At 40.9% G+C, this 20,314-nt stretch overlaps 1 protein-coding gene across 1 annotated transcript in view; it reads right to left on the reverse strand.

Moving 5' to 3' along the window:
* plpp4 (phospholipid phosphatase 4) overlaps nucleotides 1-20,314 on the reverse strand; it is an 87,568-nt gene that overhangs the window by 26,203 nt on the left and 41,051 nt on the right. Inside the window, exon 2 of the mRNA XM_079559800.1 lies at nucleotides 5,380-5,488. Within this exon, the coding sequence (XP_079415926.1) occupies nucleotides 5,380-5,488 (109 nt within the window). The remainder of the gene's footprint in view (nucleotides 1-5,379; nucleotides 5,489-20,314) is intronic.

The raw sequence follows: 20,314 nt of genomic DNA on the forward strand, positions 1-20,314 counted from the left end.
AAACCAAAAAATCCCAGTGGTCTTGAACCACTTACTGACATTACAATGAATTAATGTGTTTAAAGCCCTCCTTCAATTATTTGTGAGCAAAGATAAGGGCCTTTAACTCTTTAACCTGCTCAAAGCAGCAACAAAACAAATAATAAGAAGTATTTTATTTAGTTTTACCTTGTCCTCTATTGACTCTAAACTATATAGATTTGCAGCCTCACCTTCAATACAGTGGCAGTGTAATATGATATGCTTCACTCATACACACAGCTAAAGGTCTCTTGACTCAGTGTGTCAATAACCTCTTCTCATTCTGCAGAAACTCATCTTCGGCCTGAAAAACAAATTGATCCATTTGAAAAAATAAAGGAGACTGTCTCTTGTGTATGATAAAATGTGAGAAAACTGTTTGTGCTATGTTCTTCAATTTCAATTTTCTAAACTATCTTAGATCTGACTTTGCTTTAATAAACTTTGGAATGGAAAAAAAAATAAACATAGGATGAAGGGACAGGACTCACAGGAGAAGTAGAGAAAATATTGTACTACAGCTGGTGGAAGTACATTGCCAGGTTAAAAAAAAACTCACCACAAAAAAACTAAAGGTCGGGTCATGCACTACAATATAACTTTTGTCATTCTTTATCCTTCATTCTATTGATATTTGACAATGCAAACGGTCCTCGTATTTTAGAACCCATGGATTGGCAAATTCAGTGTGACTTCTTTGCATTCTGTTGGGAGATTTTTTACTACCAACCTTTTTAAACCTCTAGGGATTGGGCTGAACTAATTAAACATTTCTGTGTAGACTCAATAAAAGCTCCTAATGCATATAGTATAAACCCAGTGGCCCAAGGCACTGTGCATAAGACCAACATGAAAAAAAGGTCAGCCTGAGTCACTGTGTATCTCTGTAAACATTACTGTATATGCCTCTAAGGAGTATTCAAAATAGCTGTATCTTCAGGATAACTGTCTAAGCCACAAGGGACGCTCACTGCTGGCTCTTTGCATCTGGGTCTCTGTGAGTTATATCCAGGGGAGGGGCTGGTTCATAAATCAGATCCATGTCATAGACCTAGATACAAGTATTCTTCAGGTAGAATAGCTATCATAAAAAGACATGAAAATCAATCTGAAATATGATTTCAGCAACTGTCAAAATCATAACAGATCATCACTCAATCTTGCTAGTTGTTTGTTGCTAAATGTTATACAGCACATTGTGGATTCTCACTGAACACATATGGCATTATAGTCACCAGAATTGGTTTTGACTTCACAGGACTGTTGAAACCGCCCCATGAAGCTCATGGAGAAAATGCCAAGAATAAAAGGTGGACATTTTGAAGAACTTAAAATATATATATATTTTTTTGTTTCCTACATAATCCCATGTGTTTATTCAAGGCCTTCAATGAGAGTCATATGATGTAAATAATGATGAATAAAGAAAAGCCAAAGCATTAAAAAGTGTTTCCAAACCTTTGACCAGCACTGTATCGATGGATAACAAACTAACAAAACGTCATCCATGGAAGGGACAGGGTAAACTTGGTACAGCTGTTGCACATAAGGAGCAAGACACTGTCCAACATCCAAATCACTGTCGTTTGCTGAAGAAGCTAATACTGGCTTCTAATGATGACTCCATTTTGACTCAGCAAAAAAAATCTACAATGTGTAAAACTGGATTGCGTTCACAAAAAGTTGAAATAGAGACTGACTGATATTGTGCTTGCGTGCACAGTCCGTCACAGGGTTGCATACAAGGCTGGCAGTTTTCCATGATACTAGAAAATAAAATATTGTCCCAGATTCTCATAAAACTGCTCTGGCCGGAATAGGAAATTTGTTGTTTTTGCACCCATAGTTCCAATCTATTTTCCACACTCCCACTACTGCATGCCTTGACATATTCACGGTGTTTTTTTTGGGTTATCTAGTAAAGTACAGCTGTCTTATTGAGTGGCAGTGAGACCACCTACTTCGTTTCAGTTTGGACACATATCGCTGTGATTGATGTGTGAGGAGGAGCAGCAGAACCAGTCACTCACGGCATGTCAGCCGCCAAAGAAGCATAGATTTACAGCTAAAGACAAGATGATGTGTTACATTTAAACGAGTGGTTAATCAGATACAGATGCTCCAGAATGACCCATGTATCAGGCCATAATGATCTTACTTCAGACGTAAGAAATCTGCTGAGTGAGTTCACAAGCGGTGTCCGATTTTGAGTTATAAGTTAGTTGCACTCCACTGCATGCCACTTATAGACATAGAGGCAGGGAAGGGGATAAGGCCTCACACTGACTTTCAAAAATGAACCTATCCATCATTGAGCGCCTGAGGATTCCCATTTAGGAGCTGTGGGTTGGCTGCTGCACCAAACTCAATCAAGGTCATGACACTAGACACGCTGACGTAAGCTATTTATTAGTGACAAAGCGTAGCCCAATCTAGAAAAACACTGGGATCCACCAACACGGCAACCCACAAAACACTGTTAACAGGCTATGACGCAAACTACCCATAAGCATAGAAAATACGATAAATCTAAAGTCATTATCAGAATAACTACTCGCCAGGCATTTCAGCGAAGCCCTGCTGTATAAAAACAACTTCAGATAACGCTTAAGATACACTTCAGAAGGATATGGATACAAGCGGTATCTAAGGAACAGCCACAAATGGCATCGGAGGAAAACTAAGAGGAAAAAGAAAAACTTGTTCACCTATTGCTCCACCATAGCTTTAACAAATGCCGTGATGTATTTGCTGCTCAATAAAGATACAGAGGCATGGAGAGGTGCAAAGTTCCAGTTACATAAATAACAGCGAAGGCTAGCGACCACAGTCCTAATGTTATAAGCTAACAGCTCACTTCAAGTGTGTGCTTTTTTTTTTACTTCTAGTGGACAATTTGCTTTGTAAAATCATTCTTAGCGACCCACTTTTGACTTTATATGTATGTGCTAAATATGCATCTAAAGACAGTGCAAAAGGAAAGATTTCCAAAACAGACTTCCCTCGCTAGTATGCTGCATTGCCGTCTGCATCGAAGAGAAGAGATAGAAGAGATAACCGGTGTTCCATTCAGCCCAATAGTAATGATCCCAAGTGGCCTGTGAAATTAACATGGCTGCTCAATCTCCTCATACGAAGCTTGTTCCTTAAAAGGGCAAGAGGGCAGGAAGCCCCGCCCCACTACGAGCCTCCACAGTACTTCAGAGCCTGTCAATCATAGGCTGAGGCTTCCACTTTTTAGCGCTGATGTACAAAAACCAGTGGTTGAAAATATGACACCTAGCCCAGCGTTGTCATATGGGTCATAGCCATTTTTAGAAAAAGAAAAACTCTTCGGAGCCAGGCTTTTAAGCAGTGCTAGGGAGGTGTAACGTCACCAATGGAATCCTGTTTACCAAGTGTCTTTTGGAGGCGCCCCTGGCCTCCAGGGGGTGGTATTACAGCAATGTCAGCTCCCTGCCATGAGGACCAAAGCGTTGGGTTTTCCTCACCCATTGATTTGACCTTAGCATTTGACCCATCCTTCAATGGGACATCCTGTTATGGAGCAGTGCGGTGACTGCTGTGAAGAACCCACAGGGACACTTCTCCAGATCTTGATTAGAGATCTAAAGGATTAGCCTATTGTTCATGTTTTAGGGTGAAGAAAACGGAAGTACTCCTTGGATGACATGAGATACAAGGAACTGCACACAGAAAGCCCTCATCCAAGACAGATGACAGAAAATTCAATGTTGCATAAAGACCAATATATTTTTGGATAAACAAACGCAGATGAAAGTATCCAAGCTGAGAAAAAGTTTGATTGTTGTGTGCAGTCTCCCACCTCTGGGAGTATTATAACCAGCACCCTGCCTCATATTGTTTAGCCTTGCGTTTGAATAGCAAGTATGATACTGTATTTACATAATGGTTTTAGGCTTTCTAAATGGTGCGCCATGGAGCCCAAACATCATCTTCAACTTCAGTAATGATCTTTTCTCAGTCGTAAACAACACTGATTGCTATAGAAAAAAAGCCTCAGACACTCCAGAGAGGCCCAAGTGTTTACCTTCAGGTTATTAAGGCGGTTTTCTCCGTGTTTGCACTGTGCCAAAAACATTTCAGTCCATCCATATTCACTCTCACCCTGCACCGCCCACATGAGCCCACCAGAAAACATCTACACTGTGGATAAAGCAGCACTGGCCTTCAGAACCAACTGTCGAAAATAATAAGATAGAACCATGAAACTTTTCTGCGCCTCCCTTCGCCCCCTGAGTTTGACATTCTTCCCAGTGCAGTGTTTGTTAAATTCCTTTCACACACCTTTTGTATAACTCTTTGTATCTTTGCGCTTACAGAGAAGACCACCTGGGAAATTGAATAGGTATATCAAATATGTCAAGTACAGTTACCCACGAAGTGTGGAAAGTGGAGGACAAGAGATGGGAAAACAATAATTGCAATTTAGTCCTACTGCTCCACATTCTGGCCTAGAAAAATCAACTTCACAAAGCATTGCCACTGATTTGAAATAAAACTAAATGCATCGGCATAACACATCTTTTACACATCTTTTTTCACATCTTTTTTTGGACCTCCACTGCTGTCTCTGTCAATATTGGTCAAAAGTGATAGAATTCTGTCAGAACAGGAGAGAGCAGCACCTCACGTCTACTTTTAAATGCTTTTCAAAATAGTTCAGATAAACATTTTGTTCATAACTTTTAGACATTGTGCTTTCTATTCAGGGTAATGTTGAGAAATATTAAATTGTAATCCTTATTGGGGGTCATTTACCAAGCAGCAGTGGATCAGCAGTCATTAACCTCACACAGCCTCACAGTATTCTCTTATTTATATATCAGATTTGGGGTCCTAATGCTGTACTGCAGGCATTTCATATGGTAAATTAGCTGCAACATGCCCACAGATATAGCTACATGCTGTTTTCAAGTTTACATGCTATTCAGCACCTTGTGATTCGTCATATGCTGATATCGTAAAGTGAATCGTATTTGCTTGTGTGTATTGTGATAAGAGCAGATTGTCCCAGCTCTAAATGTACTGTATACGTTTCTCATTCACAAATTATATTCATAAATTATATTCATATTTTGGTGATGATCAAAGAAATAGGATGATAAGCAGATGGTTCCATATGGTTTGTTTGGTGGTTTCATAGCATATGCTGCTCAGTCCATTATTAGAGGCTCACGTGATTGATCGTAGCTTTACGCAGATGACCGGCATTATCCTGAAGACGTGCCTCGTGCCAACCACAACAACCACGCTTTTAAGTATTCACAGGCGGAATTTAATGTGCTATGATGACAGGAGAGGAATACAGGCAGATGAGCAGAAGCGAATACTCACAAACATGACTCTCTTGGGGATATGGTCCGACTCCACCAGAGGGTTTTTGTACAGCCACAGCTCCTCCGGCTGGATCACTCTCTCAAACGGCTCCAGGAACTCAGTGAAGCTGCAACACACAACAGATGGATGTGTGAATAGCTAAGATATGGACGAGATAAAATAAAATTCTTTATTAGTGTCTCACAGCAGGCAGATTACATTGTTACTGCAGCAGTACAAGAGGACAGCATTGAAATTAGACCGCCAACAGGGACAATGATATTTTAGTAGAAAAGGAATCTACGAATCAAAAGTATTAAAGGAACAGGCCACCGTTTTTCCATACTGAGATATGTTCTTACCTGAGCTTAGACGAGTTGACGCGCACCTGTCTTTGTGCGTGCCCTCAGTCCAAAAAGACCAAAGATGTGGCTAGCATTTAGCCTAGCGACCAAGCTCTTCCACATTTTCCCTATTTAAATACGGTTACGTGGGTTACATGATCCAAGCTTGGTCGCTTCTAACTTCACCCCTGTTTGGGTCCATAGAGGAGAGGAGGAGAGGCTAAATGCTAACTTTTAGAGAATTAACAATGGTGTTCGAGAGGATAGAGGAAAAACAGGCAGCAGTCTGGATGTCTTATTACAGGAGAAGTTTATTTACCATCGGTGCGGGACCCGGAGACATGAACTCGAGACATTGCGCTCGTTCTACCATTGAAGTCTGTCTATGCTTCCACAGAAATGGGATAAATACCCTCTCAGAGCGTCATACTGATACGCAAGCATTCAGTGGCTGAGAGTGGCGCCTGAACACTACAGTCAAGGCTATGACAGAGATAGTACGACTGTACAACCTGACCCAGTATGAGAAATAGTGATTTAATGTTATCCTCTAACTACTAACTACTACACTAACAACATTTTTGTTTTTTTGCGTGACTGAGGGCACGCACAAAGACCAGACAGGTACTCATCAACTCGTCTAAACTCAGGTAAGAACATATCTCAGTATGGAAAAAACAGTGGCCTGTTCTTTTAAAGCAGGGGTGTCCAAAGTGCAGCACGGGGGCCAAATGCGGCCCCCAGACCAATTTGTGGTGGCCCTCTGCCTTGCTGAATCAGTACATATCACCAGAGATGGTCCTTTTTATTTGAAATGTAATAATTCTACACAATTCTAACCTAACAACTAATATTTGATTGTGAGACAGAGCTGGCATGAAGTTTTTAAAGGTCCTATATCATGCAAAATCGACTTTTTGGTGCTTTTAGCCATGTTGTTATGCTATTTCCTCATCAAAAACACCCCCAGAGTGGTTTGTGGCTTCATTCACGCAGCTCTCAGTAATCCTCCTGAATCCTGCTCTCTGAGCAGCTGCTCCTCCCTCTCCTCGTGAACGACTGAGTGTTCAGTTGTGTCGTAACAGCGGAACGGAAGTGCTCGACGTCTGTAATGTAATGTCTTAATTCTATGCTTACGGCCTGATTTTAATTTGTAAAACAGCGTTTTCATTAGTTCTGTCGTAAGAAAGAAACAAAGAGTAAAAAAAAAAAAAAAAAAAAAAAAAAAAGCAAAAAAGGATGTGCCCGAAGTGCTTCCAGGTCATCTGTGGCCAAAACAAACACATCGCGTCAGAACAGATCAGTCATGTTTGCGCTGCAGCTGTGAAGATGGAGCTCGTTACCTACTCTGGACACCTGTTTTTCATTCTTAACTAACGATAATGTCACGGAGAAAAAGAAGCGCGTTTGGCTAGTAGGACGAGGAGTTTATATTCAACCTTTTTCAAGAAGAGGCCACTCAGCTGTTTTTTTCTCCGGGATTCAGCGACTATCAGCCAAAATGGTGTTTTTCTGTGACTGTCTCTGATGGATGTTTGGGGAACCTTCACCAGAACCAAAGTGGATTAACTTTTATAACCAACGCGAGTCCCATAATGTAAACAGCGATGGAGCAGAGGGTGAGTCAGTCCAAACGCGGGTTAGCTTGTGTGTTAGCATATTAGCATGTGTGTTAGCCATTTATGAAGCTGTGTTGCAGATGTCAACTCCGTATAACTGCATTGTGAAGTGACTTCACTTATTGCTGTTTATTTATATTACGGTAAAGTTGTATGCGCGGAGAGAGGGGGCGGAGTTAACTGAATCGAAGCGTTGTGTCTTCCGGGTTTGAAAAATACCTCCAGAAAACACTTATATTTATCACAAAAATGAGTGCTCCATAATGGTAGAGGTACAATATATCATATAAATGCCTATACTTAACTTTGGAATGGCTAAAATAGCATGATATAGCTCCTTTAAGCATAAATAAAGGTATGGGGCACAATTTAAACCTCTACTAGTCAAAGGTTTCGCGGCACTGACCACCGATCTATGGCCCTTCACCCCGTGTACGCTTCAATATGCGGTCCCCCATGAAAAAAGTTTGTACACCACTGCTTTAAAGGGTTGACTTAGTGTACTTTACTGTTTTCAAACTTTCATACCAAGTACCCGCTTGTGAAATTGTTCACCTTCCAAATACCACTGGGCCTGGATCAAGATGAAGCCAAAACCTAAAATAGATCTAAAGTAAACTAAATTATTACACCTTGAGAATCAGAAAAGTACGTTGTGTATAAAATGAGGTACAAGTTGTATCTTTCAGTTGAATGTGTATTACTCACTGCAAAGCTTGTACTGCGCATAATAAACTGAACTGAACTGAAAAATGCTCTACCTCCTTCTACCTACCTGATGCTCCCAGTTTAAGAACAGTTTTGGCAGCGGCAAGTAAAGTGACTCACGACTGCATTAACAGAAAGGTCAAACTCACAAACTAGCTTCCAAATGGGTTGTTCCATTTGCCAGCCGCAATCCGGTGTTTTTAAATGTCACACTAATGCAATGTAAAAGCCAACCACTTAATAAAGACGCATCTTTGTCCGTTTGAGTTTCTCCTTTGTCCAGTCAATAGCTGGTACGATTGCCTTTAATAGCTTTTAATTAGACGGTGGACCATTGCCCGCGACACATTTGTCATACACTTAATCATACAGAGGAACAAAAGCTCTAGTCACAGCAGAAAGATCATGTTTTTACACCTGTTCTTTACTGTCCAGGAATACTTTAAGTGCACATAACATTTTTATTATAGTTACTCAATTTGATAGGATAATGTAAATATTTAAGAGGAGATGCTTTGTTCAGGAATTTGGAATGCTCTTAAACAAATCGTTATCTCTATCTTACACTGTGTTAGTTAGAAAATGAAATATTGATCTATAACAGCTAAAACAAAATACCCCAGCCGCACTGTTAACCTCTTAACCCCCACCTCAGCCTAAAATCCGATCGCTTCTTGAAAGAACATCAAAATAGCGACAAAAACAAAGATGAAAGTGCAACAAAAGGAAAAGAGCGATGAAAACATGACAAAAATGCTTCAAAAATGTGACATAAACGCCATGACAACGAGACACAGCTCCAGTCGAGAAGCTTTTAGATTAGGGTAAAGCTGAACTCAGACCCGGTCCTTGCCCATCTGGGGCCCTAAGCAAAAATCCACACGGGGGCCCTACAGTTTGAATCCCATGGCTCTTTGACGAAGAACAAACCTATTTACGGTCAAAAACCGTTCCACTGTGCAGTAGTGCAGGGCAGAAGGGGAACGTACCAGCCTTAATTCTGGCCTTGCCCCACTGTGTGAGAACCACTAACCACTAAGCCACTGTCAGACTGGGATTTAGGATGACGTTAGTCTATTTTTCCCACTTTTTAAAATGGTAAATGTCAAATGGTCACATTGTCTCACCTCTGGTCCCTGACTGTTGATTTAAAACAAACTTAAACCTGCACCTGACGGATATTTCTGTCTTACCACTGATAATTAGCCTGACAGTAATTTGTTTTAGTAAGTAAGTAGTAAGTAAGTAATCTTTATTTATATAGCACCTTTCACAGGCAAAGGCCACAAAGTGCTTCACAACACAGTTAAAAGCAGAAATTACATACAATATAAAAAAGGGGTCAAAACAACACAGAAATCATAGCAGCCCAAAAGTAGCTAATTAAAAGCTTGGACAAATAAATGTGTCTTAAGGACACTTTTGAAAGAATCAACAGAGTCAATAGAGCGCAAAGAGGGCGGAAGATCATTCCAGAGCCTGGGAGCAACAGCCTGGAAGGATCGGTCACCTCTAGTACGAAAACTCGTACGTGGAACCTTTAGCAGGTTCTGATCCTCAGACCTCAGAGCCCGCGCAGGGGTGTAAGGCTGGACCAGAGCACTGACATAAGAAGGAGCCTGACCATGCACGGCTCTGAAGGCTAGAACCAGAACTTTAAATTTGATCCTAAAGGACACTGGCAGCCAATGAAGCTGTTTTAAAATAGGAGAAATGTGAGTCCTCCTGTTTGTGCGGGTCAGAATTCTCGCTGCAGAGTTTTGCACTAATTGCAGTCGAGAGAGCTCCTTCTTGTTAAGACATGAAAATAAACTGTTACAGTAGTCTAAGCGTGAAGACACAAATGCATGAATGATCAGCTCCAAATCATTACGTGAGACCATATTCCTAAGTTTAGAAATTTTCCTTAGTTGAAAGAAGCAGTTCCTGGTTAGCTGCTTACAGTGCTGCACTAATGACATGTCTTTGTCAAAAATAACTCCCAAGTTACGAAGGCTTGGTTTCGCAGACTGGCCTAAGTCACCCAGGAACTGTTTAATCCTTGGAATTGAATCATCAGGTGCGATTACCAAGGTTTCCGTTTTGTCTGCATTGAGCTGCAAAGAGTTATCGCTGAGCCATTTCCACTAGACAATGGAGCAGAGAGTTTAACTTCTGGATTTCGGACAGTTTAAAGGAACAGTAAAGCTGAATATCGTCAGCAAATAAGTGGAAAGAAACATCACTAAACCTTTGGATGATCTTTCCCAAAGGGATCAAGTACAACAAAAATAAGACGGGACCTAAAACGGACCCTTGAGGCACTCCACACAACAAACCCACAGACTCAGACATTATTTGGTTAGCTGTAACACTAAAGCTACGCCCCGATAAATATGAACTCAGACCCGCACGTTCAGAGAACCAGAGTTACTGAAAGTAACTGCACTCATGAGAACCGCTTTACTCTCTTCTATTCGCCAAACTACTGTCCTGATACTCCGCTAGCGACAACAAGAAGATAGTGTAAATGAGAGTGTGGCCGTGAACATGAGAGCAGCGCCCGGGAGGCGGGAGACATGCAGCTGTGCAGGAGCCATGCATGAGGGGAGCATGAGGCGAGGCGGGCACCAGGAGACAGACAGCTGAGCGGGGACGAAAGAAGAGAAACCCTCGCACCTTGGAGGTGACGGGGGGAAGACGGTAGGTCTCTCCTACACATCCACTTCACCAGACTGCTCCGTTTTGGTGTTGTATTTGGCAAAGTCGGCAGAGAGTGAGTGAGCGCAGTCAGAGAGCGTGCCGCCGTAATAACGCATTGATTCACAAGCAAAACAACACCGTAATTTGACTGAGATGCGACTTGCGTAGTCTGAGTATAGGAAAAATCGTGCGCTCGGTGAAGGCCGGGGTTAAGAGGTTCAGAAAAGCCACTGGTGAAGATCCAACGATTACTCAAAGGTGCGGTCCAGGTATATTTTTGATGAGAGAACAACATTGCATTGGTGAAAAGCTCTAAATAATAGTTCGTCACCTGTGAAGTGACTATTTTTGGAGGGAAAAGTAAATAAAAGTTGAAATGTTCTGATCACTTGAGTGATCGTCCTACAAATTTGAAACACCTTCACCTGCAATCACTTCCACTGAAATCCCATGTTGCCTCTTTGACTGATGGAGCGGGAACAAATTAACATGCTCGCGCTTCCTCAGTCTTATTCCCGGCCACCCAGAAATCAGTCAAGCACGACCTTGTTCGCGTCGTATCAACAAAGTCTTTTTTTCTTTGTTATCGAGCTCAAACAATTCAACGTCCCGCTGAGTTCAAACGCCGGACGTCAGCAGACTGCCGGGGGCTAAGGGAAAATTTAAATTAGGAAAAATGCTTAGATTTGGAAAAAAGAAATGACTAAACTGAAATATATTAGCAGTTACCCGGAGTACACAAAAAGTCTTGATTTAGTTCTTAAATTACAGCATAAGAACAAGTATCTAAATTCAGTGAGTTCAAATGAAAGGCCACAGAGGGTCTAATAAAAATACCCACAATCCCAATCAATTAACACAGCGTGAGCTGCATTGGGCCTCTCAGTGATGCGCTCTACTCTGCGGTACTTATTGCACGAATAATTGTTCCCTGTATTATTCTATCCACAACTAAATGAGTGGCTACAACACAGATTAGTGCTGTCCTTTAGAGGATGAACTAGAGACTTAAATAATGTGGCTCTCAGGGCACAGCGGTGGGACAATCAAGGGACGTTGATAATTATGAAAGACTTGTTTTTAATGAAAAGAGGGTGGAAGTTTTGAAGAGGGCACGTTTGTTTGTTATTACATTTTTAAACAGAGGCGATCCTTTCTGAAATAAATATAGCTCTGAATAATCTATAGTGAATCTGTGTGTGTTAGATTCTCTTGAGAAGTTTGAGGTCTATGTGAATAATAATGATGATGATAATGTCAATATCTAATACTAATTTTAATTGCCTCTGCAGTGCATCTTCTCAACTTGCACAGTGAGCTTTTGACATTTTAAGGGTCAAAAGCTCATTCATCCGGAATGAGCTCAGAGAACAGGTTATCCATGTAGAGAAAGTCAACTGAGATGGCTCAGGCATCTGTATCAGAATCCCCATGGACGTCTACCTGGAGAGATGTTTCAGGCATGTCTGATTGGGAAGAGGCCCGAGGCGAGACCCGGGATGCACTCGAGGGACAATGTTTCTCGACTAAGATTGTAAAAAAAAAAGTATGCTTAGATACTGATCAATACTAAAAGATACGGCTTTGACCAGGTATCAATGCATTCAGTGTCTTCTTCTGCCTGTTAGACGCGTTCAGAACAGGCCTTCCATACACTCCCTTCAGGAGCAGGAGTGACAGCACAGCAAAAGTCACACTATTATTAAGAATTTTACACAAAGCAATGGTTAAAACACTCTTTATCTGTTGAATATTCTACAGTTTTGATAGTTGAGACAAAGGTTCACACAAATATCAAAATGCTATTTCAAAAAGCCACTTTTTTGTTGAGGATTTTCCTTCTTGTGTCAACATGTGTCATTTGTCCCTCCAAACATAGACAGCACAACTATCTGATCATTAAAATCAGGTCTCACTCCACACCCTTAAGAAATAAAGTCACTCTCTGCGAAAGGCTAAAGCAAAATTCTTCAAGGATATTATCTCTGATGCCAAGGGAAATAGGTGACAATAAAATAGTTACGGATACAAATATACATTTTGATAAATTCAACCCAAACGTCCAAAGAATTCCCTAATTCACAAGTTATATTGGTCTAAAGTGAAACTGCTGTGGGTTAAAGTTTGTTTTTTTCCTTCCCGCTGCCTTTTAAAGTGGTCTCTCGTCCTGAAGGATTACCGCTTGACTGACGGTCATTCCCTCAGTCAGTCCTGGGCACAGACACGTATTGATCACTAAATGGAAGATGTCGAGCTGAATAAATGTAGCATCCAGGGGAAAAAATGAGGCGGAAAACTCACCAAGGATAATCAGCAGATTCCGGAGCTGTGTTTCTCCAAGTTCGGCAACATTAACTACTTAGATAAATGTGCACAATTACTATCCAATGCTGCACTGGCGGCAGTCTTTTTAATGAGCCTGTTCTATATGCGCAAAATGTATAAACCTTTAGTTTGAATGCAGGATTTCTCTGTTTTTGTGACAAAGCATGATAATAACGTTAATTCATTTTAGGCCCAGTAGCCAAGGAAATTGCTGCAACTAATAAACAAAAAGTAACTTTAGCTTGTTGAATAGAATGAACCCATCGCTAACCTCATAGCTAATTATGAAACCAAACCTCTACAATATAAGTTGGAAAATCATCGCAAAGTTTGATTTAGGATGCATTAAGATGTAGGTAAGCTTTAGATCATGTAGGACTGCGATAGAAATCACAGAAGCTCTCAAGCAAATTTCTCTATTCAAATAAGAATTTTGCTTTTCAATTTTGAAAGTATTAAGATGTACAAAATAAATTCCTTCAAATCACACTGTCAATGTCAAGCACGCTGTCTGATGAAAGAATACGTTCTTTACAACGTTTCATTCTGACTATACTGGCTGCAGCGGATGCTCCATTTAAATCCTGATCAGCCCAGTCCCTCACTTCTCACTTTCTATAATTCACATACATTATTTCAAAATGTGAAATATCAATATCGAGATACCCCAAACAATGTTTTTAAGCCTCAGTGCATGATATGTCCACTTTCACATGCCGCATAAGTTCGATGATACAAACCCGGCCTGTCAATAAAGAAGTTTACAGGAGTAGATAGTCCACTCCTCGGTTAAGCCACTTCAGCCCACTGTTGTAGCAGGGGTTGAATAATGCTCTTTCAAACAGCTTCTGCCTCCGGCCACACATCCATCAGGCTCCTCTCTGGCCTTCGCCGACGGCTCTGAACACATCTAAATCTAACAACTCCACAAGGATCTATCAGCGAAAAAACTTCAGCCCTCTGCATCACAGCCGCTGATTTTCAGTGTCTATACTTCAGGGATTCACAAACCTCTAACATCAAGAAACACCCCAGACAAATAAAATAAACAACTAAGTGAGGCACTGAGTAAGACAAAACTTCTACACTTGAACAGGTCTAGCAAATCAGGACTTAACATGGCCTAGCTCCACTTACAGGATGTGCCACAAACAAATGAAACTGGGGGTCTGCCTCTAAAACATCCGCTTAAAGTGACAAAAAAACATCTAAATTGAACATAACAAACTCCACATGATTCTGAAGAAGCAGGTGCAGATAAAGTAAAAAGTGGAGAAGTGCTTCAGGGTGAAAGGGAACCACGGATCCAAATGAAGCATTGATCTTCAACTGTAAAATTAAATTGTCGCACAGCCAGTACTCACGCCACAGTTTGAGAACCACTGCTCCATATCGCTCACAGATGGTCTTATTGTCGCTCTCCGCAGGCTGTAGGCAAAATCCATTATTTCTCGATGAGGGAAAGACAGCAGCGTATTCGTGCAGTGGAAATCTATTTGTTTGGTTCACTGATAACCAGCACATTCAGTTCAGCTGTGTGTGCAATGAATTACGCAGGGCTAATGATGTACAATAAGCTGTGAATGGCTGCAGATGTGATTATACGGAGCATCGAGAACGTGCTGTTAGATTCAGAGCAATATAGGCAATAGATAGATAAGCAGCTCATTTAGTGCATGTGCTCCGAAAATTTGCATCGCCGCAAGACAATATATTGCCTGCCAGTCGGACCCTCATCCTGTAAGTAGTAGTGGTTGTGGTAATCATAATCCTTTTTATTCTATGGGAGAGTAATGATATGTGCCCCGTCGCGAGAACCAGGGACACACGTCGGCTGACTCAGTTTCCCACAAATCGAGAAAGAAGCTTTTTTTTTTTTTTATTGGTGATTTTCGCTTTTTTGCAGAATCTTTTAATTGAAATCACGAAGAAGCTTCACCATGTTTTAGACAGCAGTATTGGTATATTTAAAAGCGTCAAATCTCAGGGTGTAAAGAGTCGGAGAAATAGCGCATGCCGTGGGGGCGTGTCATTGTGTGTGTGTGTGACTTCATGATTACGCAACACTTCCCGTGCGTCTCAAGCAGGACGGCTGCTGTTGCTAACGCTCTGAATAGCCGAATGCTAATGCTGGAATGCTACTACAGAAGTTCGTTTTTCTGCGTGAAAGCAGTGAACTTTTCCAGGCTAACTTTTCCAGTGCGACTGGCCTTCCTGGCTGTAAGCATGCACAGCACTGTGTGTGTGTTGGGATAATGTTGCTAGTTGTCATTGTGTTGCTAGTTGCTGTAAGGTCGGCTCAATGCGAAGTGAATTTATGCAAGAGATATTTATTTATATATTACTTGTTTGCAAACCTTTTTTTTTTTTTCTTTGATGGCACATTTTTCTTGCTTTTTGTCTTTTCTCTCCCCTGTGCTTTACAGCTTCACGGGAGTGGGTATGGCTTATCTAAATGAGATGTAAATGAGCCTATTGTCACTCGAGCAGCAGAGAGAAGTGAGAACTACCCTAAACTTTGGAGGCCTTTTTTTTTATTTAATAAATTCAGCTTGCCGCTAAGTGTCCAAATATTATCAGATTTCTATGTGTTACACATTGTTGGAAAGCTTGGAGACTACACTAACAATCTGTGAAAAGCTCAAAATGCCTCAGAACTGACATGTGTCGCTGATTCCTGTGAGTGGGCACAAATAATAATACAGGTCAATGTTAGTCCGACAAACAAAACCTTTCTTTCTATATTGCCCAGATATTATGTGTTTCTTTGTTACAAACGCGTCTCATTTGTTCCATCCAACGCTCTTACAAACTTCACGACCCTCTATATCTCATCTGTACTACACTCCAAGGTCATAACAGCACAGCGGTCTACCTGTCACCCTTATCTCCGTCACGCCTGCTAACGCCTTAATGTGTTTGAGAAGCATTTCCCCTTGAGCTAAACTTCCCGATAAAAATATAATCTCCACATATTTGACTCTCTGAGCATGGCCGCTGAACACTTGCACTTCTATCAATGTCCAATCACGCAGCCAATCTGTCTCCGTGCCACAAATGACAGGGCTGTTTGTTACCAATTTGTAAATCTGTTTTGCGGAAGTGTTTCGGGGAGATAAGAAATTCAATATAACGACATTAGCTCAGGGTGATGATTATAAAAATAAACATGAGGTCTCTCTCTGTGGTGCCTTGTTTGTGTCAGATAATCACATTCATAAACTTAAAATCAAAAGCCTCTTAGACGCGTGATATGATTGTTTTTTTCTCTCCCCTCTGTTTTGGAGCAGCTGTATCAGACTCTTTGCAACAAATCAATACGCCCCACAGGGGATTTCCCTACTGTGAGCAATTCAGATTGAGTTTGTGCCTCATCTTCTCCTTTCCAATTATAAACTTTATTAAAAAGAGACTCCAATATGGTGGAGATGTAGAGGCAGGACTCAGGGCTCTGGACCCCAAACACTGAAGGATTTCATCAAAAGCTCGAGGTGGTTTCACCGTCACAGACCGATAGTTTGCCACCTTTGAGGGAGTGAGAGGAAACACTTCTTAATAGCAAATAAAAATTTGAAAAGTAATATTTCAACAACATTGTTCTCAGGACTCTCTCGCAAATGCAATTTCTATTGCAATGGGACTTGCTAGACAAAAAAATAATAACACAAATAAATCTCCATGTTGGGAAAAAGTATGACCAGGGCTGCATTATAGTGTTATTTAACTCTTGTTATTGCCATTCAGATGATTCAATATCCAAATTGAAAAACCGAATCGCCTCCACGTTTTCTTTAGGTTGAATAGAGCACATCCTTGAAGTGGTTCAGTAAAATGATACATTTTGTCGTACTCGGCTGCCCAATAAAATGAACGATAAAAAAAAGTAGTCCCAAGATGAGAAAAGTCGAGGATTTGTGAAAGTCATCCGTACTGCTCAAAATTTGATTAAATTCAAGAAGGAGTCAAGAGGATAATGCAGGTACTAAAGAGCAGCTGAGAAGATAATGTATTTTTCTTATTCCCTCAAAGGTCCTTGCCTATCCGAAACACAGAATGAGCTTTTGATGAAATCCTTCAGTGTTTGGGGTTCAGTGAACCCGGTCTCTGCCATACTCTCTACTTTAGAATTTACAATTGGAAATGAGAGTGGAGACAAAAACTGCTCATCTGAAAACTAACTGGGCAAGGCACGTTTATTTGTGCACAGAGCAGCTCAAGTAAATCAATTTTCTAACTTTAAATTGGACCTAAAAGCCTGGACTAGACCAATTACTGATAACCTCCAGGATCACACAGGACTTATCATGTGAATCTGGTATTATGCCAGAATGTCCAACCTTCGATCGCTCAAAAGTGCTGCAATTTATTCTACGCTCTCTGTTGGCGATCCGGATCCGCAGCTTATTACTTTCTCCTTGCATGACTCATTTGACTCAAGTTTGCTAAACCCAGGCAAGTTGGTCATTTCAGAGACTTGGTCATTTAACAGCTCAAAATAGCAAACATCAGCAACTACAGCTTGTACACTGTAGCCTGGAGATAAGCACAACGCACTTAAACACTTTAAGGCAACGATTCCCATTCCCAACGGTTTGAGTTACTTGAACCTCAAACTATTCAATCAAAATCTGTAACAAAGCATAATTCCTCCTTGTGGGCTTCAAAAACACACTCTCAAAATCTATATTTTCTTCATCACTGTTGATAACTGCACCATCCTGTCCTTCCTCTCAGGGTCAGAGTCTGGGTGTCATCCTAGACAGCAGACCTCTCCTTCACAGTGTATATAAACAACATCACAGTCCGTCTCGTCTCACCTCACCTCAAACAATACAGCAACACTGGTTCATGCCCTGGTCCCGCCTTGACTATTGTAATTCACTCCTTCACGGCTTACCAAACAAGTCTCTCCATAAACTTCAAATAGTTCAGAACGCAGCTCCACGCATCATCACCAAAACTCCTTCTATCCAGCACATTACTCCTATCCTCAAACAGCTTCATTGGTTACCGATCTCCAATACAAAATTCTCCTCCTCACCTTAAAAGCACTTCATACCCTCGCACCTCCATACCTGTCAGATCTCCTTCAGACCGACGCTCACCCCGCTCCTCCTCTGCCTCTCTCCTCTCCGTCCCTCCAGCCAAACTGTCCACCAAGGGCCTCATGGTCATCAGCCGCTCTGCCCCCAGACTCTGGACTCATCTCTTACTAGACTTTTGTACAATCACTGCATTCAAATCTGGACTGAAGACTGAGCTATTCAGACGGGCCTATCCCACATAATCCTCTGTATTTCTCCTGCCATATTATTATTGAACTTCTGCCATTCCACTGCCAAAGTATGTCATTTTATAACACCTCTGTTTTATACTGTTTTTCTATGCTGCCTGTAAGGTGACCTTGGGAATTTTGAAAGGCGCCCACAAATACATTATTAAAATCAAAACTTAATTGCATCAGTAGAGTAACTTAAAGGGACTATACAGAGTTTAAAAATTATGTATTTTCCTCCCCCTACATGTTCCAGCCATGTCCTAAGGTATAGAATGAGCTCAGACCTGTTCCCCACAACTGCCTCTAAAATCCTGCACTGTCACTCAAAAAGTTGTAACTTCGGGTCTGAATTACCGCCATGAACGAGCTTAATATAGACGGTGCAGTTACATGTATGACCTGAGGTGGCAGTAGTGAGTATAAAATGGTCAATTGGTCAAAAATCTAAATATCAAGTTATATACAACAGATAGCTTTGAGTAATAAGCCTGGAAAAAAAGCAAGGGAGGGGCTGTGTAAAACTTAATAGTTGAATTGCAATACTTAACTAGAAATGCTGCGCCATTGCGATTGACTGCGGAATTGCGGGAAGCGAATGCAGAAATAGCATAAACTGTTCAAATTGCATAAATTGCTTAATTTGCATAATCTAATTTGCATAAACTGGTAAAATGCATAAAATGTCATGTTGCATGAACTGTATAAACTGCATAAAGTGGTAAAATGCATGAATGGGTTAATTTGCATAAATTATGTAAATGGCATAAACTCTTTAAAATTCATAAATCCTAAATGGCATAAACTCTTAAGTTGCATAAACGCTTTAAAATGCATAAACTGGTTAAATCCCATAAAGTGGTTACTTTGCATAAATTATTAATATTGCATAAACTTTTATATTCCATAAACTGGTCAAACTGTTGAAATGGCCTCAGTGCTTGATTGGCAGAAGCTGCACAAATGGCTGAAAGTCCTGGAGTCTCCCCATTGGCTGGATTCCCACATACACACCAATGCAAAAATTTCAAACTCTCGTATAAAAAAACTGGAAAACTGCAGAAGGACAATTTTTTCTCAAAACCCACAAGTTGCATAAGCTGAACATGCACAAAGTGCAGAAATTGCATAAAATGCAGAAAAAAGTGCAGAAAAGCATGGATTTGCGGCAGCCCCATTATAAGTCAATGGGAAAAATCTCCGACATTTTGGCCGATTGCGGAAAAACCGTAAGTTGCAGAAGTCCCAAAAGTAATAGCACCCTTCTCCTCAACATGCGGAACATTTTGATGCATAACTTGCATATATTGCACAAAGCATGAAGGTGCTGAAAGCTCTAGAAAATCGGGAAAAAGATGGAAGAGGAATAATAATAAAGAACATGAAAACCAATAATTGACGGCGGAAGAATTCCGCAGTCAATCAAATAGTTTAAGTGTATTACACTCAATGAGTTTTCAAAAATGAAAGTCTACTTCTATTATATGATTGAGAGTGGAAAGTGCACTTCTTTCCAATCTCATCTTTTCAGAGAGCGGTCAGTGTCAGACCTTTCCTAAACCTGTGCTGCGGCGTACATTGTTACCATGCACGTCAGCCATAGATTACATTAGAACTGTTGATGGCAGGGTTTGTGGAGGTAATGGCATACACAGCGTGGGCTCTCATTTACCCTGCAGCTGAATAACTGTAATCACGAGGAATTAGATGGAACATTATGTAGGAAACAAATGCAGCACCTGATTAGCATTTAAAAAAAACATGTTTGTATGAGGTCTTTGTGGCTGATTCGAGCTTTGCAGCGTGTTGTTTTTTCTCAAATGGTAATGTGAGTGTCGTTGAACAGTGTTACATTTCCAGTGCACACAGTTGCCTTTGTGGGAAAACAATGGCACCATTTTAATTCCACAATGAATATAAAATAATAACTAATCAAGGTGCAAATTTCACACATGGTCACTGAGTTTCAGGTTGGGAATCATGGGGTAGCTCATGATTTG

The sequence above is a fragment of the Gobius niger genome (genome assembly GCF_951799975.1).
Source record: "Gobius niger genome assembly, chromosome: 7".
NCBI lineage: Eukaryota > Metazoa > Chordata > Actinopteri > Gobiiformes > Gobiidae > Gobius > Gobius niger.